This window comes from Etheostoma cragini, chromosome 10 (genome assembly GCF_013103735.1).
Source record: "Etheostoma cragini isolate CJK2018 chromosome 10, CSU_Ecrag_1.0, whole genome shotgun sequence".
In the NCBI taxonomy this organism is placed as follows: domain Eukaryota; kingdom Metazoa; phylum Chordata; class Actinopteri; order Perciformes; family Percidae; genus Etheostoma; species Etheostoma cragini.
In genome coordinates this window covers 3,519,373-3,540,378 of record NC_048416.1, presented here as the reverse complement: position 1 = coordinate 3,540,378, position 21,006 = coordinate 3,519,373, and the positions used below count along the sequence as shown (strand labels likewise).

The 21,006-nt window shown below is 39.8% G+C and overlaps 1 protein-coding gene across 5 annotated transcripts in view; it reads left to right on the top strand.

The window, feature by feature from the left end:
* The window catches only part of il1rapl2 (interleukin 1 receptor accessory protein-like 2), a 464,615-nt gene that overhangs the window by 437,713 nt on the left and 5,896 nt on the right, over nucleotides 1-21,006 (top strand). For 3 of the 5 annotated variants that reach the window (XM_034882942.1, XM_034882940.1, XM_034882943.1), the window contains 4 exons: nucleotides 7,937-8,077; nucleotides 8,988-9,048; nucleotides 11,058-11,170; nucleotides 20,840-20,985. In XM_034882942.1, the coding sequence (XP_034738833.1) occupies nucleotides 7,937-8,077; nucleotides 8,988-9,048; nucleotides 11,058-11,170; nucleotides 20,840-20,985 (461 nt within the window). The remainder of the gene's footprint in view (nucleotides 1-7,936; nucleotides 8,078-8,987; nucleotides 9,049-11,057; nucleotides 11,171-20,839; nucleotides 20,986-21,006) is intronic. The other 2 variants (XM_034882944.1, XM_034882941.1) reach the window with 1 other exon arrangement.

The following is a 21,006-nucleotide window of genomic DNA, read 5'->3' as shown; positions in this document are numbered from 1 at the left end:
CTCGTAAATTAAAGTTAAGTCTCTCGTCTCCTTGTTCAACCACTTATATGTCTTTATTGACCCCGCCATGTCTGCAAGGAAACCCCAAATTACCTAAATAATTTTTTTACAACCATAAAAGGATCTAAAATGTAATCAATTAATTATTTATTCGGCAAATATGGAAGTGTGAGTGTTTATTGCATGAGACAATCAGATGAGATTGAATGTACAAACTTTGTGTGGAGTTTTGAACCAAACAAAACAGTTGAACCAGCAACAGACTTCTTTAGTTTTAAGAGACCGAACACAGTCGCGCCGTGTTGAACAGCGATGTACATGAACTAACACACTATTAACCTCTAAAATGAACTGAGCAAAATTATTTGAATGAGCATTTGTAATTTCCACCTCTAATGTAGGCTACTTTTTGAAAGGTTCACTAACCTGGCTAACTAGCCAGCACAGTGTTCCAGTGCTTCCTGGCCTGAAGCCTCGAAGCTAATAGGGTCAGATTAGAGCTCCTGAACTAAACATGACAACCTAAACAAAGGACAAGGTATCCTAAGTTAGCACAAGTTAGTAAAGCCTGATTTCATGCACTGTGTGTGTGTGTGTGTGTGTGTGATTGAATTACGGTGTGCTCCCAACCTGCAGTGACCCAAGGTAATGGGTTGATGCATCTATGTTGCACACATGCACTCCCACAGCCACACACACACCTACAGTACACACACCATGCACAGCTACTTATTGTAACTGACAGAGCAGAAAGAGCTGCCTTCAGCCAGCATGACGAGAGTCTTGCTAGAAAGAAAAAATGGACTGAGGGAGGGAGGCTAATAAGAGCTGACAAAAAAGAGGAGGGATTGAAAGAAAATAATAGACAGAGGAACAGACAGGGACTAAACCGATCTGGTTTCTCTGTCATTCAAAGGTTCTGAAGGTTTGAGTTTGGGTTCATCAGAGGCTCCAATCTTAGCAAAAACTACATTCACAAAACAGTCAGGACTGATTTGGGACAAGGAAGGGACGATGGGCGTTAAAGCCCCAAACTTCCCTTTGACCCAGTTCAGTCCCAACAGTCGGAAAAGTGTGAAACGGTGGGCAATGAGGTATGTTTTCTATTGTTTTCCTATTGTCTCGGACATGTCTTGGACTCGTTGGTGTTTGGACTCAGACTTGTCTCTGACTCGGCCATTGGACTCGCCAAATACTCTAGTTGGTCTCGACCAAATCCAGCACAATATGCTTTTTTTTTTCTCGAAAAAAGTAACTTCAACATCTAAACATCTAAAATGTGAAGTAGCCCTTCCACCTTATGTGTAACATATGGCCTAATTTGATTATACCTTGTTTTGGTCTACACTTGCATTTTTAACATTAAAAAATAATTGATTGGACACCTGGATAGCTCACCTGGTAGAGCGGGCGCCCCTGTTCAGAGGCTTAATCCTCAACGCAGCAGCTCAGGGTTGGAGTCCGATCTTAAATAGAAGATGAACAGTCTCTCGTATCACATAAATTAGGAAAAGTTAGGTAAGCCGCCTTTAACAGGATTCTTTTTTCTTCTTGAATTGGACTCAAAACCTCTATTGGACTTGGTCTTGACTCGGTCTCAACTAGTCCTGAGGCCTGTACTACGAATCAAGATTAACATGATCCTGGATTTCTTTCAGTTACCCGGCTTCACCCAACAATCACGGTCCGGCATAAGCTGTATCACAACGGTGGTTAACAACTAGTTCAATCTACCTATTAGTAGACAATCCACGTAAAAGAGGCGTTATTGTCACAGCATAACCAATCACAAACCTCTACTAGATCCATTTAGTTTACATAAGAAGAGCAAACTATAATTCTACATTAATATGAAGAATACACAGTTTCGAAGGGAAAAACACAACACAGTCTCTGCTTCCTAACCCAGGAAGGATAGCTGGCAAAAATAGTAAAAAAAAAAGTACTCTATGCAGAATAATCCCCATATTTTAGAAACTGGAAATGATGCAAGCAGTTCTGTCAGTCAACTAAATCTTAAATCAGACAATCATTACAGCTGTATTTTTATTGTTGGGTGGTGTTCATTTATAAGGAAACTTCATATTTTACAAACATTTTATTTGCGTGCAAAGATCTTAATTTGTAAAGTAACTAAAGCTGTCAGGTTAATGTAGTGGAGTAAAAAGTACACTATTTCCCTCTGACATGTTGGGGAGTAGAAGTAGAAAGTGGCAGGAAACGACTCAAGTTAAGTACAAGTAGCCTACAGAGTAAATGTACTTAGCCTAGTCACATTCCACTACTGTTAGCATGGATGTGTTGGTAACACTTCTTCTGTGTTGGCTTAAAAGCTGACTCGATTTCGAGAATATAATTTAGCTTTTTATGGCCAGGTTGGCTCAGTGGTAGAGCGGGCACACATTTACTGAGAGGTGTATGCCTTGCTGCAGAGGGCCAGGGTTTGAGTCTGACTTGTAGTGATTTGTTGCATGTCTTTTCCCTCTCGCCCCTTTGCCACACAACTGTTCTGTCAAAAATTAAGAGGGTGAAGCTAAAATATTTTTACAAAAAAGAAGCTGCATCTCAAGGCATTTTAGCATCGCATGGTTCCTGGTGAAAGAAGGGACAGATGGTACGTCTGGAGACACACTTTATTCATATCTATTTTTATTTCATCGTCGTTGTTTCTTAACAAATTGCTTTGGTAACAGATCCGAAATGCCTCTCTATTGAAGCCAGTGGAAGAAACCTAAAAGACAAAGACAGAGAGAAAGATGTGTAATGTGTAAGGCTGTGGAATTCAACAAGGTGTGTTTGGTTGTTCAGAGAGACAAAGAGCACGGCAGGGAGAAAGGTTATGATTCATATTTCCTTCATCATATTCCTCTCCCACAAATGCAGAAGCCTCGACCAGTACTGTTTACGTCTCTTTGTATGCCCAATAAGTAAGAGAGCATCGTTCAAATTCGACGTTCAAATTCCGCTCCCATTTTGGTGTGCACTGATATTGAGAGATGGCAGAAAGTGACTCATTACTAATGGTAAATATCTGGGAAAGATAGACGGAGTGGGGAGTGGCGATAGAACAGAACAGAGAGGAAGAGAGGAACACGAGGGAAGGAGAGTGGGATGGATGGATGGAGGCAGGCGGAGTTGGAGAGAGAAGCGGAGCTTTTTTTTTTTTTAAATGTCTCATACTAATGGAAGCAATTTGAGTTCACTTCACTGCAGAGCAAATATTTGGTAATTAGTTAAATTTCACTATTTTTCTTCCCCCCCCCCCCCCCCCCCCCCCCTCCTGCATTCCCTCCACCCCCCTCCCTTCCTATCCTGGCTGTCGCTGTCCTACCTCCTTCTAGTATACTGTCTCTGTGTAAAGCTCAGAGTAGAGTTGGAGAGACGTCTACTGGTGAAATGTTGTAACTTCAGACAGATTACACACTGTAAAAAGATTGGTGCATTGTGGGAGATTAATTCAAACAAATTAGGTAGATCTATATTAACCCACTTCAACCATATTTTCGAGAAGGGCTTGAACAGAAGGCCCGTATGTTCTGTCCATAATAATTCTCCATCTAATGAGATGAGAAAATGTCCCCAGGTGGCTAATAGCATGCTTGATATGATAACATGGCACAGCACAGTCAATTTGGTTATTTGCACAAATGAAAAAAAACTAAATTAATTTTAAAAAAATACAGAAAATAATATTTAAATGTATCAATGGAGAAAGAAACAATAAGCACAACACACAAAAAAAGATAAAAAATAGAAAAGAATTGTCCCCTCAGCTCTTATTTTGGAAGGTCTCTACATGAGTTTTTAATGTTGGTGCGGGCTATATCACCATGCTGGTTAAAAAAATAAGCCATCTTTTTGGGAATATCCCTAAAAACTGCTGGTTTTGAGACATTTGAAGCATGAAAAAAATGTCCAATGTAGGAAACTTTCTCCACTGAACATTGACTACATTTATATTCACATAATATTACGGTTTTTACCATAATTCCGATAATAGCAATATTCTGACTAAGCTGTTTACATAGGTAATGATAGTGAATATTCCCGTTCACATGTAGCCGCGCAAAGTATAATTTTTCCAAAGTTTCTGAGCGGTTGCAGACTCATCCCTTCATCCAGCTTCTTGAAAATATCGGCGTGGCGATGTGTGCGCATATCCAAAAACCTGTTGATATCCCGGTCTTTGAAAATGTGTAACAGTAGCAGTGTTTCTCCTTCTTATCAGGTCTGCAGCCTTGCAAGCTGTCGGCTGGTTGGTTTGTGTACGGTAACCATAGCAACGCACGGAGCCGGCCATAAACCGTAAACAGGCCATAGGCCGTAAACTGGGGTTAAAAACCCAAATTGACACACATGTTGCGAATGCGCTGTAAACATGTCTAAAGAAAGGCTCTAAAACCCGAATAACATCGGAATATCAATTGTCGTAATCGGAAAAAATGCTTTATTCGGAAAAAGGCCTTATTTCGAATATCCACCCGGAATATGCTGTTTACATGACCTGTGTAAAATTCAGAATATTGTCATATTAATAAATAATGGAATATTGGTGTGCATGCAAACATACTCAGCGTGAAAGAAAGTACACTTTTGAGGTACTTTACTTGACTACTAAACTGACACAAAATTAGACCAGGGACCCCCATTTCCCAGGATTTTGTCCCGGGGTCCCCCATCTGATATGATTTATTATCATATCAGAAAGTGTATGCAACCCATGACCAAAACAGTCCTACATCCTGTCATTGTGTAACTTATGGATGGATTGATAGTGAAAATGAATGATTCCCCATTTTTGCTGGGGACCCCCTGGAACCCCCTCAAGGACCCCTGGAGTTCCCTGGACCTCAGTTTACAAAACACTGTTTTGGAGGAAGATCTGCTACTTTTTACTCCATTCTATTTCACATTACACACAAAACATGTGATACATTTATAAAATCTATTGAGCAACAGTATATAAAGCAGGTAAAATTGGCTCCACCTCGAACAACCCTAAAATTAAAACACTGCTTACATTTTAATGCATCAGTAATAACAATAAGTAACCATTTCTGGTATTATACTTTACAACCTTTTTAATTCTGCAGTTACTATAAGTTGTTACTGTAACTTGTGAGGCGGTATGCTCACTACAGCTCTGATTGGTGCCTTGAGTCTGTCTGTCTCTCTCTGTGTCTGTCTGTCTGTCTCTCTCTGTGTCGTCTTTGTCTGCCTAGCTTTGACAATCTTCACTTGATTGGTGTGATATGAATCAGTAACTTGAATGTTAGAGGAGAGAAGTACACACTGGGTAGTAAGTAATGAAATCATAACAGCCAAGAAAAAACAGCTGACAGCAGGGTGTATTCTCCTCCTCCCCTCCGATCATTACTGCACATGTGACACTGCACCAGACCAGTAGGTGGCGTTGTGCTCCAAGGTGGCAACAAACACCTGCTGACTGCCGCTGCACAGTTATGTCAAGGGATGGGTTTCAGTTTAGTTAAAAACATTCACTTATTCTGCTGTCATAATCAGATTGTGTACATACTGTATGTTGAATAAAAAAAACACCATTTTTAAAAGGAAGTGGTTTCAAGGAAAAATCATAGGAAAGAGAGAGTGCGTGCGTGTTTGTGTGCGTGTGAGAGAGAGATAGTAATAGATCATATTTCCCATGGTGTCATTCACCAGCAGTGTTCCATTAATCTCCAATACACTCATATTGCCTATGAAAGCACTATCATTCATACATACAAACTCACACGCTATCTGAGACTGTGTGTGTGTGTGTGTGTGTGTGTGTGCACGCCTAACATGCTGATGTGAGGTCATCTGTCTCTCTCAGTCAAAGCAACATACCTTGTGTTGAGGCTGACTTTGTCTTTTGCCACTTTGTATGCATACTGGATGTGGTTCTTCATTTTTTTTAGTCCATTCCTGTTTAACTCACAACACAGGAGATCATTGCCAAACACTTGCAAAAAAAAACTCGATCAATAAATCTCAACATAGACCACAAGCTATAAAAAATTGCAGTAAGGGTGTCCTCGTCTGCAGTAGTCTCATTCACTGCGTGCAAAACAGTTCCCGATAACTCACATTTGTGCTGTCCTCATCGGAGGTGGGCTAACTTACCCCATGCCTATGTGCAAAACTAATCTGTTGGTCCTCATCCTCTAAGCCTTGTTGACGTGAACTTCTCTCTTGTGCCAGTTCTCATTGATATGCAAAGAGCTAAGCTGCTTGACTCTGATTGGCTTACAGTTAGCCACTGGCTATCAGTATTCTTTACCCAGCACAACTGGGCGAGCTCATGAATAGTAATGAGCTCAGGCAACATGACATCAGACTGACCAGCTGCTGTGATTGGCCTTATTTCTCCTCTTATTTCTTTTCTTTTCTAGAGCTGACACAGGAGGTAGCAGTTCATTTTCACATTTACCACATAACACAAACACATATGGACTTGAAATATTTCAAAAAATGCAAATAAAAAGTTTTTTTTGTAGCAGGGCATCAAGATGAGGTATAACTGGTTTGGCAAATATGAAATAGGTTAACTTCCCCACAGCCAGTAAAGAGCAATGCTTCCCTCAATGTTTCAATAAGCATCCATAAATGTATTATGGGAAGACAATAACACGTTGCTAAAAAAAATCTTCTGTTAAGGCAAAAGTGTACTGTGAAATCAACCCCTGATTTTCACCAGCTGCAGATCATGACTGACAGCTGAAGTCACGAGGACCCACAAGATATCGCCAAATCATGTATGATCGCGCAATATAAAAGGATGTAGTTTCTACAAACAGAATCACAAAACCTCTGACCCGTTGACTTCAAGCCTGTCTTCGCCCATTATGACATTTTTTTTAGAGAGCACGGTCTATTTTATTTTGAAAATTAACCGGATGTGAGCTGGGACGGAGTCGGAACGCAACTGTTCCCCAGTCACGTTGACTTTAATGGAAACCTCTTCAGTTGGTGCAAATCAGGGTTTAGATTTGGTGTTTATGCTAGGTGTCCCTAGGTGTGAAAAGTTAAGGGTCCCTGCTCTCTCTTTTTAAGCTAAGGAGCAATTGGCCTAAAAAACAACAACATTAAAGACCGTTGTTTTAAAGCTTGATATGGATAGAACGGACAGGACAGGAGCGCATAAAAATTGCAAAGCAAACTGACATAAATGAAGGTTGTCAAACAGTTTGCCTACTTTACTTACATATCCAACACTAACAGAGCAACATGGGTATTTCAAACGTCCTCTTTTTGCCACCCGTTGAGTCCTGTATCCACTGGATTGGTCCATCTGGCTTTCTTTGGCGTTGCAAATTGTCCGACACTGAAACGCTGCAGAGTGGTCCGTTACAGTCATTGCGCTGGCACTTCACATGCAACCGTTTCACATTACAGGGAGTCATGTCACTCAATGTTGACATCAAAATACTGTCGAATGAAGCCTTCATCAAATGTTAAACCGTTGTGTTCCTTCAGCTTCTGACCTCAGATCTCCCTGCAGAAGATAACAGGCCCAAAGACAATTTCTGCACATGCAAATGGAAGTTACATAATTACAAAGATTGCTCTTGACAAACAGCGTGTCATATAACCATGTTCTCGTGTGTACGTGTGTGCGTACGTGCGCACACTTTATCTGTTTGTACAAGTGTTTATATGTGTCTTTGTGGCATTTGGAAAACTTGCCAATCTGATGGTCGTTGTTGTTTTTGTTGTTGCAGATTGACTTGATATACTCAGACGTGTGCAAAATAGTTTGCAAGAAGCAAATCAAAAAACACTGAGCTTCCGTCAAACACTGTTTAAATTGTTGGACAAAATCCAGGATCATTTGTGTTTTCTACCATCAGTGATCCTTTGAACCATTACTGACATACTGTATGGTCTCATTGATTTCTTCTCTACCCCTCCCCTGTGCTGTATCTTTCTGATGTAGATATGTATCGTCTGGAGTTGGCTGGTGGTCTCGGGGTCATATTGTTGCTACTGGGAGTCCTCACAGCACTGTATAAGTGTTATAACCTGGAGATCATGCTCTGCTACAGGAGACACTTTGGAAGTGATGAAACGGAAGATGGTAAACCTATATGTGTGCTCACTTTTGCTAAATGGCAATCATACATCAGGATAAAGGCTTATAGCAATATACATACTGTACCAGGAAGAGCAGAAAACTACAAACATGGAAGATAGCAGCAAGAGAACAGTGGAGGGCATACAGAGGTTTCCGCAAAATGTCCATGTTGTCAAGTCATTGCTGAAATGCTGGGTACACACACTCACACTCGATTTGTAGTGTGTATGAGTGAAGAGAATACTTATAGAAATGCCATTGGTTCGTTATGATAGAAACATGTTGGTGAAGCAATACAGAAGAAAAGATACACAACAATTACACTCATGTCTACACTTAAAGGGTACCTTTGTTTTTTTTCAACCTGGACCCTATTTTCCTATACAATATAATATTATTGTGCAATTGCGCACCTTCAATTTACATCCACAAAAGTGTTTGTTTTGCCATTGCCTGGCTCAAATTATTGTTCTTTTAAGTGTTAAGTGTTTGACAACACTATAGAAAAGATCTCTACAGTGCCTGTCTGAGAATAAGATAATTTTTTAAACACAAAATTCCTACATAAAGAAAAAAATATGAGGCCATCAGTTGATGGTATATTGATAAACAATTTTTCAATAATAGAATAAATTAATGATGATGAAAACAAAAGAAGTGAAGAAAGCGAATTACAGACTTCATTTTGTAGTACTGACTGGAATTATTGATTTCAAACGCATCCTAAATCAGTCTGATTTGCTTAGAAGGGTATTCCCAATATCTCGTGCCCCAAAGATGAATTACTGGTTCCCTTTTTTCCATCAGGTCCAGAATATAGGAGGATCAGAAAGTAGCATCTTCAGGATGTGTTCAGGTGATGCTGTTTAAAATCAAGGGAAGGTTCTCTCACTAACTCTCTTTCTTTTCACAGATAACAAGGAGTATGATGGCTATCTGTCCTACACTAAAGTGGACCTTGACTGTCTGGGCAGGTCAGTTGCCTCATTCGACATGTATTAAAGCTCCCATGGCATGAAAATTTCACTTTAAGTTTTTTTAACATTAATATGCGTCACCCCCAGCCGGCCTATGGTCCCCAGTGGCTAGAAATGATGATAGGTGTAAACCGAGCCCTGGGTATCCCGCTCTGCCTTTGAGAAAATAAAAGCTCAGATGGGCTGATCTTATGAGGTCATAAGGGGCAATGTTACCTCCCCTTTCTCTGCTTTGCCCGCCCAGAGAATTTGGCCTACCCATGAGAGAGAGACATCAGGGCTTTGAAACACCTCCTCAATGGCATTTAAAGTTACAGACACAGAAATGGCACATCCTGAGGAAGGCTTATTGTGGGACTGGTTCTAGAGGCTGTAATTCTGCACCAAGGCTGAATTTTGGGAAAGAGATTTCAGATACAGTATTAGGGGACCACTTAGGCCTATAGAAAAGAGACTTCAGATACAGTATTAGGGGACCACTTAGGCCTATAGAAAAGAGACTTCAGATACAGTATTAAGGGACTACAACTCTCCCCCTTGTCTTTACTGGAAGTTTATGAAGGATGGTGACCTCACATAATCCCAACATAGCTCCGCCCAGGACTGTAGTTATGTTGACTTCAAGACAAGTCTAAGACCAGAGGCCTGTACCATGGGGACCACTAAGGTCTGTATAAAAGCATCCAAAAAGCACCATGTCATGGGACCTTTAAAGAGCTTCTATTTGATATTAGATGTACAAAAAACCCATCTCACTCCAAATGGAGCTTTCTCTCCTACAGACAAAAACGCCTCGCCCACATTGCTGTTTGAAATTTCTTAACTAGTGATGTCACTGATTGAGAAAGTCAGTCCAGTTTTCCTAGTGCTGTCAAGTAGGTACTGTCTGAACAAGCATGGCCCGCCCATTGGCCTGTTTGAATTTGGTTGAATCACAACAGAGTTGGCCAGCTCAGACAGAGGGTTTCAGGCAGAGGAGCTGCAGCAAGCGCCAGTATGAGAAACATGTGGGTTTTTTTTTCAAATATGATGATGAAAAGAAAGAAACAAAGCTTTCCTATCATGCTAACATTGTCTCAAGCTCACAATCGCAGCATGAAAAGGATTTTCTAACCTCGATCATGTGCGGACATTAAAGGCTTGTGATCGTTTTAACATAGATTTGAAACAGATTCCACGGCTTAAAGTAAAAGAAGTTCAACAGTCATTGTTGAACTGAGTTGTGATGTGGTTAGCCTAGCTTAGCATGAAAAATGAAAGCAAGTGGAAACAGCTGGCCTGGTTCTCTCTAAAGCCTACTAACTAACATGTATTAACAGACAAACAGAGATTGTGTGGATAAAGAGGGCAATTGCAGTGATATTGCCAGGTTTGGTAGCTCTGTGTATATGTACATATAATGTATGTAACAGTCATATATATTGATAAATAAAAACTGGTTAATGTAAGAAAGCAATATGTTTTTGTTTTTTTTATTGGGTTGTGGGTCAAGGTCTTCATAACTGGAACTCTGTGTCTGAATCTTCCGCACTGAAACTCAGTTGGCTCCCACTGAGTTAATAATAATAATTCATACATTCATTAAAAATTAATTTAAATAGCACAAATTTGCAATAAGTGTGACCCTTGTGTTAACTTGACAGCCTTAGTCTGTACACAGATTTCTGCTTGGGCTTTAGTATTGGCCGTTACCAGTTAGATATATAACAGCTGTTGGCCAAGAAATAGTTACTTGGCCTGAAATATATAATATAATAATGTTCTACTTTTAAAAATATATAAAAAAAAGAAATTACATTTCTTTTTGTGTACAGATTTAAAAATATTTAAGCAATCCAGGCCAGTTGTTTCCCTCTGCTCCTAGTCTGTGTGCTAACCACGTCCCCGCTTCAGCAGTTTTTTTTTATGTTAACACCTGAAAATACATTTTTAGGCACCACCAGATGATTTAAGTTATTTTGATTTTAAATCTGCAGTCATAATTGTTGTTGTTGCTCTTTTGATAGCAGGACGAGCAGCGATGAGGAAACATTTGCTTTGGAGATCCTGCCGGATGTTTTAGAGAAACATTGTGGATACAAGCTGTTTATACCAGACAGAGATCTAATACCCAGCAGTAGTAAGTATCCATCTATCTATCTGTCTGTCTAACTCCTCCCCCCCCTCCTACCACACACACACATACATCCTGTCTCTCTATCTATGGGCCGTTATAGCACCCAATGGCCAGAATGTATCACTCTGTCAGAATAAATAAGAATTTATGCGGATCTTTATCATAACACACTTACAAACAGGCACACATGTTTGTGTATGATGTCACATGTGTACACACACACACACACACACACACACACAGTTTCTGGGGTTATTATCACTCTGTCCAACTGGAGGGGGAAATATGACTCTGACTGCTCTATCTGTCAATGCTCTGACCTGACAGAAACACACACACACTTCCATATTTGACACAGACAGAAAGGGGGAAACACTGACTGCCATACACATGTAGGCACACACCATTTACTTGTCTGTCTATCTATCCACCCCCCTTTTATTTTACAAATATACTGAACATTTGAGGATAATTTACAGTGAATCCTGACAGGATTTGGATTATAGTACAGTATGTATTTTTGCTGTTTCCTATGGATGCTTACAACCACAAATTGAGCTGGGCAGTATATCAATATTATATTGATATTGTGATATGAGACTTGATATGGTCTTAGATTTTGGATATCGTTACATATCGTAATATGTCTTAAGTGTTATCTATTCCTAGATTTAAAGGCTGCATTACAGTAAAGTGATGTCATTCTCTGAATTTACCAGATTAGTGTAATTGTTCTGTTATTTGCCTTTGCCCACTTAGTCATTATATTCACATTACTGATAATCACTAATCAAAAATCTCATTGTGTAAATATTTTGTGAAAGCACCAACAGCCGATCCTACAATATAGTTGAGGTACTGATGTCGAGGTATTTGGTCATAAATATCGTGATATTTGATTTTCTCCATATTGCCCAGCCCTAACCACAAATGTATATACTGTTACTCTCAAAATACACTGAACACTGTGACATTGTTTAATGATGAAATAACTTCAAAACATTGACATGCAATAAGAGTATGAGAGTATGAGGGGAAAAAAGCAGATGCCGTGATAAACCGATTTGTAGTCATTCGCAGCACACACACACACACACTCACACGCACACACACCCACCCACACACACACACCCACCCACACACACCCATCCATCATTGTTAAAGTTGTCTCTGGCCTTGCCGGCTGCAGGGACGGAGAATGGAGCGTTTAGATTGATATGTCATGAGGTTCATCTGTTCTATACAGCTGTTTATCACGTACAGTTGACATTCCTACACATGGATTCAATGTATCTGTGTCCGGTGGCCATGCACAGACATTATGTACCCCTTTCCTGGAGATTTACACAATAAGGAAGATCATTAAAATGGCAGTCTTTATACATATCTTTATCTATTGGTGGATGTATTCAGATCCCTTACTAAAGTAAAAGAACTAATACCACACTGTAAAAAGTGTTTCATGTAAAAGTCTTTCATTGAAAATGTTACTTCAGTAACAGTATGTAAGAATCATCATCCAAATGTACTCACGGTATTAAAAGTAAAAGTACTCACTGCAGGAAAATCGTCACAATTTTTGAAACTGGAAACGATCCAAACAGTTCTGTCAATCCACTGTTTAATCAGCTAATCATTTCAGCTGGACTTGTAGGCCGTTATATTGTTGAGTGCTTTAATTCTTAAGAAACATGTATTTTATAAACTTAAGTTTGTTTTGAGTGCTGACGTCTTAATTTGTAAAAGAAAATAACTAGTAACTAAAGCTGTCAGATTAATGTAGTGGAGTAAAAAATACAATATTTCTTTCTAAAATGTAGCTGAGAAGAAGTAGATAGTGGCATGAGGGTTGTTGGCATCCAATTTGTACTAAGTGCAGTCCCTATAGTTACATCCCACGGCTGATTAACAATGCATGAAATAACGACTTATAGAGCTAAAGCGGTGGTGGGTAGTTTTCACCCAGCTCTCATCTTTTAGCTCATTGTTTTGGTTGAAGCTTGACAAATATTGTATAGATCAGTATGAACGCTCGTATCAACGACAGGCAGCTGATTTTAACGCACAAGCTCTAATAAACCAAACCGCAGACAAAGTTAACGACTAGCATTTAGCTGGTAAAGAGACACACATTTCCCTGAGGAGTTGGTGGGGACCAAAAACAGAGCCAAAAGGAAATAATTGAAGAATAATAGACTTACATTCATTAGCTTACATTACATTCATTAGCAAGATATGTTCCACCTTGTTGTCTGTGTTTCTGACTGCCACTTCCCAAACAACACACACACACATATTACATTTTAAATGCAAATTAGCGCTAAGCTATTACTCGCAATTTTATCGAAATCGCAATATAAATTTGTGCAAAACCCAAATCCCAGGCAAAATCTGTGTCAAACTAGTCTGATGTTGTCACTCTCAGATTCTTGTCAGAATATGAGTTTGGTACTGTTCCATTGGGCTGTGATTATGAGGCGTATTTCAAGCGAACAAGGAAAGAAAATGCTTCTGCACTCAATCACTTGGATTGAAACTACAACCAAACAAAGCTACGAAGTATGTGACGTATGTTGAACTTTCGGCAAATCCCGTTGAAAGGGAGGCAAAAACATCTTTCCGATCGACAAGCTCGCCCTGATCGCGGTTCTCTGTTCCTGTTGTAAAATGAATGCGCTGTCTATCTTCTAGAACAGACGCGATGGATTAATCTACACATCTCAGTTCTCCAGCTGCAGCCATCTTTGTTATAAGCAAGTTCAACCCAAGCGCTCTTTGGTGACTTGGTTGATTACGTTACTGTTGATCCTCTGTCCATCATTGAATTAAGCCCGCCCTGACAATTTGATTGGTCCAAACAGCTCTGGTTCGACATAGTTGCTCCACAACGGATCAAGTCCAGACAGAACTTCCCATCTTACCCTTCAGCCTAAAGAGAACATCTTTGTTTGGTACAGATCCTTGCAGAAATCACACTTTAATCATTAGAAAACAAAAACTTTCAATTTTAATATTTTTCAATAAAAATCAGAATAATTATACAAAAATGATCATACCCTCCAATATAGTGCAATTGCAATAATAGTCAAAATAATCGTAACTACCGTAGATATTTTCCTCATAACATTTCTGCACATATGTGTTTTTCACAAATGGAAGTGTGTAATTTTGTTGGCTAGTGGCAGTCTCTGAATGCAAAATAAGCATGCACATGCAGAGTGATGCAGTAGTCTGTGTACTTTTGTATGTATACTGTATGTATGCATGTTCATTGTTGTGTCGAATCATTTAAACAGCAGATATTACTTGTCTGTCTAAGATAAATTTCCTTTGGGATTGGAAAAATCTATTTTATCTTATTTCATCACACAGTCCTAACGCATTTCCACTTCCATCTTCAGTTTGAAAACTGATTTGGTTGATATCCAAATGCAACAGCACTCATTACAACTCTTAATATTGACCATTCCAGGCTTTTAGCTAAGTTGTTAAGAATTGAGCAAGTGGTCTTACCCAGTTTTTAACTTTTTAATACATCAGAAATGGAGCGATGAAAAGCAACATTCCCAGTATGTTTTTTTATTCCAAGTATGAAATACTGTAACACCAATATGGACAATTTTCCTAAGACAGTTGTGTCATATTTAAGCCTATCACTGGAGTTTCAGATAGCAGAGCAGTGGCACAGAGCACTTCCAAGGTTTTATCAAAACCCGATCTGCAGTATCCCATATATTATAAAATCAATAATGTTTTCCCTATGGACTTTACTGATACTATTTGTGCACTTGCTGGTATTCTTTTGTACAGTTACAAATGGAGGCATACAAGTCCGTCTGTGTTTTACTTTGTTATTCCTTCCCTATTTATTAGACAATGTGCTGCAGGAGACTGAAATGTATAATAGCTACTAATTGTTGTTAAAACATCATAAAAACACATTCAGTATTCCCTGAGGCACCAGGGGCCTCATGTATAAAAGACAACTTTCATACCAGAAGATGGCGTATGGCCCAAACTACCTGCACAGAAATATTTACATGTATAAAACCAGGCGTACCTTTCCTTTATACATTACAATCAACAGGAAATTGAGCGCACGTGACTGAGCCACCGACCCCGGCTTGCTTTCTCCCATAAATTAACATGGAAATGACCATAAAATTGACCCCGACGTCATTCTTTGTCCAATCATAACAGCGTATCCCCGCTGCAGATGGAAACAAAAAGTTCTTGTGACGTTGGAGGTGCTGATCGTGGAGGCGAGGGAAAAAAAATTCTTTTTGGAAGTTCGTCTTCTCGGATAAGCAATAAATGAAAATGCCCGGAATGGCAAATGGTTTCCGGGCAGTGAATGCACCGAAACCAGGGCAGAAATAAATAAAAAAAGTCTAATGTTGAAGTCAAGCCAATTGTGGCATTGCCACACCAGATACAGAATAACATGCATCTTAATGTCAGTCCAAATTACGCACAATAAGCAGTTTGATCTCACTGACGTAATGCCATTTATTTTCTAAGTGTTAGTAGGCTCGGTGAAACTGAGTCCAGTGCGAGGGAGACCCGACCTAGGGGAGAAGAGGTTGAGGCCAGCGTCTCCACAGCGGGTGACATTTGCACGGATCCGCTGCGCCATGCATGGATGAAATAATGAACTAGGAAATAGGACTACAGTAACAGAGATGTGTGCAGAATCAAGGCAGTCAAGATGGCCCAGTGTTTGGTGGACTGGGTTCACCTTGTTCACTTAATAGCCCACAAATCATCCAATGGATCAATTACACATCACATGAGTTTGCCCACACAACACAGGGTTAGTTCCTGGGGAGATGGATCTGTGCGTCCCGCCTCCTGTACGCCATGGATGTCTGAGCCTCCACAACTACAGACTTACAGACACCATTGTATTTTCCCGTGTTTATCTTTTTGTTTCACAGTGAGTAAGAGATTTCATCCATGGGAAATACAGACGATACAATACAATACAATATGAATGAACAATACAAACTCTTATGGATTTAATTATGTTTTTTCATGTGAAAAAACATAACCGACATGACTGACAACGTCACAGACATATGACAGTAAGTGAAGTGGAAACATTATTTTGTAATATTTTCAGTTGGATTTTGTCACATTACAGAGCCGGGAAAGACTTTGGCCCACACATTCTCACGGCAAGAATTTCATAGCCAAGGCGAAAGGAAAACAAGGCAGTTTAATTAAATTTGTGTTTTAGTAGAAATTGTGTAGCGATGACGTTAACAGCACGACCGATTCACCTGCTGCAAACCCCGTTGGCACACCTCCCGCCGGGGTGACAACGCAAGAAGAAGCTGAAGAAATAACGTCCTCTCTGGCTGAAGATGGTGGTACCAATAGCTCTTCAGAAGCCCGTCACGATCCTAACCCCTCTCGTTCCTCTCCCCCGTTAAAGTAGAACAGCCAGAAGTGAAGAAACTGGACGAGCTGATGGTTTTTTGTTAAGGATGGAAGGGCGGGGCGCGTTGCTTAGGCCCAATTGATTGGAGGAACTATGGTATTCTTCCGTAGCCTGAGTACCTTTAACCGTTGTTCATGTGACATCTCAAAGGCAGCCTGATGCTTTATTTAGAGACTATTTGTGGCTTGCTGTTTGACCTTTCAATTTCTGTCAAAGTATAATAAGGCAAATTCTCTATAGTGCATACACTGCTGTTATGTATCTTTGTAAGTCATTACAACCCAACCCCCCCCACACCCTCCTGGGCTCCCAAAAGGCCATGGTATAGTTTGAAGACTGTTTAAACTTGTCCTAAAAACATCCTAAAAATAAATGTAGTCGCTAAAATAACTTTGTAATGTGGCAAGAAAGTAGGAAACTAATGTGTGTTATTTGCACTACTTAACATTTCCTGCTAAAATACATAAATAAATTTACCTAAACATAGTTCATAATGAATCGCCTTGAGCCAAAACAATGCCCCCTCCCAACACACACTGGAGACAAAAACACGCACAAGACGGCATCCTAAAAACAGAAGAGAAAGTCATATTTCTTCCAAAAATGAGGCTTCCTCTCTGTGCCCTGATAACATCCTAAAAAACAAATGGCGACTGCATAACACGCATAACTTACTCTAAGCTGCATATGAACTTAAGGTTACGGAGTGTGAACATCACAGAGACAGAGAGAGGGGGCCTATTCAGTGCGTACCAAAGCCATTGACAGAGCAACATGGCAATGCAACCTAAAATACACCCATCCAATCATTCACTCCATTAGCCCTCCGAAATTAACAAGAGAGCAAGAAGTAAACAACGGAAACGGAAAGAGGTGGGGACGGGGTCACTGGTTTGTTTTATTTCATTAATTGATTTACATAATCCTCATAAAGAGAAAGCGGCAAGAGTAAGTGAAGGGCAGGAGATAGCAGGGGAGGTTAACTGTGAGGACAAGAGAGAGAAAGATAAAGAGAGATGGAAAAGCAAAGCAGAGAAGAGAAAAAAAATGAACTGAATTTTGGGATGTTCTGTACTATTTGTGCACCTCAAATTGAGCGTGAAATTGCAATGTGTTGACTCCGAGACTCTGTCATTAATTTAGTTAGCAAGTGAAGAGATGGTAGAGGGAGAGAGAGACACACAAAGAGAGGTAATCTGTTTTTCCCATAACACACAGTTTCAGACATTGTCGGTAACTACACATTTGAAAAATAATGAGCCATTTCAGTGACTCACGTTCCAATAACCATTAAGAATGTGTCTGACGAATAATTGGAAATGGGACAGTTTGGGAAGATGGGGTTTGCGTTGGGCTCGGTGTGAAGCAACAGCACCACCATGAGGATGAAAAGAATCAGTTAAAAGTGCGGAGAACTCCTGGCTCTGTATTGACTCGTGCTGTAAATCAGCGCAAACGGTTCAACCTCAGACCCCCATGTAATGTAATGTAATCTTCCTAAATTATAAGTAAAAGCTGACGGTTGTTCATCAACAAAACTCTAAAGACCATTTCACATGAACAACCTGTGGCCTGGTGGGACTTTTCCACTAGGTTGGCCACGGCTCTGTAGGTATAATGGTAGCTGTGTATTGGCCGTTGCTGTATTTTGAAAGTTTTTCTCATGTGCCAGAAACCACTGAGAGTGTATCTTGTGTTTTGGATGTTGCAATTTGACTGTCGGTGATATGTCGTGTTTTTACCCAGGTGCTCAGCACAGATCTGACACGCACCCGCGGCCTGGCAAAGGCTGCGGTGTTGGCAACACGGTAGACAATAACCGTCAAATTTTGAATTCATAAAATGCAGCCACATATCACAATTAGGTAGCATGTTACTACAGACATTCCCTTAGAAGCTAGCTACTGCAGTGTTGATAGGTTGGTTCAAAAGCTTTATAATTAGCCTGTAAAGCAGCTTCCTCAAGCAACACTAGAGAAGTATTCCCGCTTTGGTCCCCCTACAGGTTAGAAGTGGAATTGTCCCATTATGTCTCGTTGGAACTACAGAACTACACAATCTGGAAAACTTGCAAAGTGCGGTTATAGCCGGTAGAGAGCCGCAAAGCCAATACAGAAGTGCCGTTCACCCTGTTACGAGTCGATGACCCACTGAAACAATTTTGGGAAACGTTATTTTAAGGTGCAAAAGTTTTCCCGTGGTGGTTTATCAGGGTCCTATGGGGTCCTCAGAGTTGCTGCAGGGAGGGCACCAAATTGTTGTTCTGTAGTTAATTTTTATTTTATATATATATATGTCTGAAAATAAACATTTACATGAATCTATACATTATTTCTAAATACATTTTTTTATTATTTTTTTATGATTACCACATTGATGATAGGCTTACTGGCCTATAGTCAAAGCAGCCATAAGGCAGCCATCCACAGTTAAACTTGAGAATTTCCTGTGCCACATTTTAACATTAAAACATAATGTATAAATATGTGACTATGTCAAAAAATATTATTTTAATAGCTTAGTATTGTATGCAATATAAAAGGTATGTGTAAAGCCTCTAGGCCCCCTTCACTTTATTGTAGGCCTGCGACAATTTCATGCTATATATAATAACTGGTCCCTGCAAAAATGTAGTCAATCCACCCAACCTAAGCTATTTTACATACATAATCCATCCTAAACCATCCCAATGTGGATGAAAAACACCCAATCTGGCAACATTACTTGGACGTAAAAAAACTTCCGCCCTAGCTCCATTTCTTTCCGGCGTGCGGTGTGAATCAATCAGGGGCCACCCGGGAAATTCCAACATATAACACACATACCTCAGTCTGGAGGAGAAACGTACGCTTTTCAGCACACAGACAAAGACTATAGGCAACACTTCCTTGTTAATTATTGCATGTTTCTGTAATAGGCTTATTTATGATTTAAGTGTGAGTAACAAATTACATTTAAGATTTGTATTTCAATTTACAATTGGAATTTTATTGCATTTTGTGTATCACAGAAAGTTACATAAGATCATATATTAAAACAGAAGTCAATGCAAGCTCAGCAACAAACTGGAATACAGCTAGCAACATCACTTAAGCTGTCTTATTTAAATATTGCCTACCAAACTTAGTATCTTAACAGTGATGACGGCTCTGGACACAGTGCAGTCTACCGCACCCAGTTGTTTGCCAGGAAATAGTAACAGCACGTAATTCCCTTTATAAAGTTTTGTTTTTACATTGCTCCCTAAATACAGGTCAAAGAAAAAAGACATAAGGTGTTATTTAATCAGCGTTAGAGGTGCTGGTTGGTGTAGTTCATCAGTTTGGACCGAGCCGGGCTAGCCTTTCACCCTTTAGCTTTAATGTAGTGATGGCCAAATGAAGCTTTGAGAAGTTTGCTAAACTAGGCTAGCCATAGTCTTAATCCAGCTCCTTGCTCCATTGATATCAATCTTCTCATTTCAAGCAAGTAAGACTAATCCCCAAAATGTTAAACCACTCCTTTAAGTGACAATATGAAGAACAAAATCGTACTTTGTTACCGTCCATTTTGTGCTAATCCCTTTTAATCAGCTGTGTCTATGTAAAGAAAATGAATAAATATTGAAGATACAAAAACAGTTATGGGACCATTCACTTTCCATAGATTTTGGTTCCAACTGTTTATTTTCTTTTATATATATTTTTTTGACAAGTAGATTGCAAGACACCGACATATTTTGATCTTCACTTGATTTTAAGAGATGTACGGAGCCCCGGAGGTGCCATGGAAGAAAAAATGAAGAAAAAAATGTTACTATGTACTAAGGTTAACCTGCAGTCATTGACATCAACCATCAATGACATTGTTCATTATAACACTTCACTTTGGCCTGCATTAATTAGTAATGCTTATCAAAATAAATGATGAAGATGTAATCATGTCCTGCTACTAGCTAGATACTAGCTACTAGCTAGCTAGGTTAGCCTTATTGTTTGTTGGATTTGCCAGGTCTCATGAATGAAACTCGAGATATTGCAAATAAAACTCGATATCTGGCATAACAAAGTTGAGATCTTGCAAACGAATCTCGAGATATCGCAAAACAAAGTCAAGATCTTGTATTCTATTTTTGTTCAGCTTTTTTTCCCCCTTTATGTCACCTCCGGGGCTCCGTAGCGACATATCTCTCTAACTTCTTCCCACTCTTTTTTCAGCTTTAACCCTGTCTCCCTGTCTCTTTCTGCCAGCCTACATCGAGGACTTGGCTCGTAGCGTGGAGCAGAGCAGACGCTTGATCATCGTTTTGACTCCGGAGTTTGTCGCCCAAAGAGGGTGGAGCATCTTCCAGATAGAGACACGCCTCCACTCCATGCTGGTCACCGGGGAGATCAAGGTATGATCTGGAGAAGTAAAT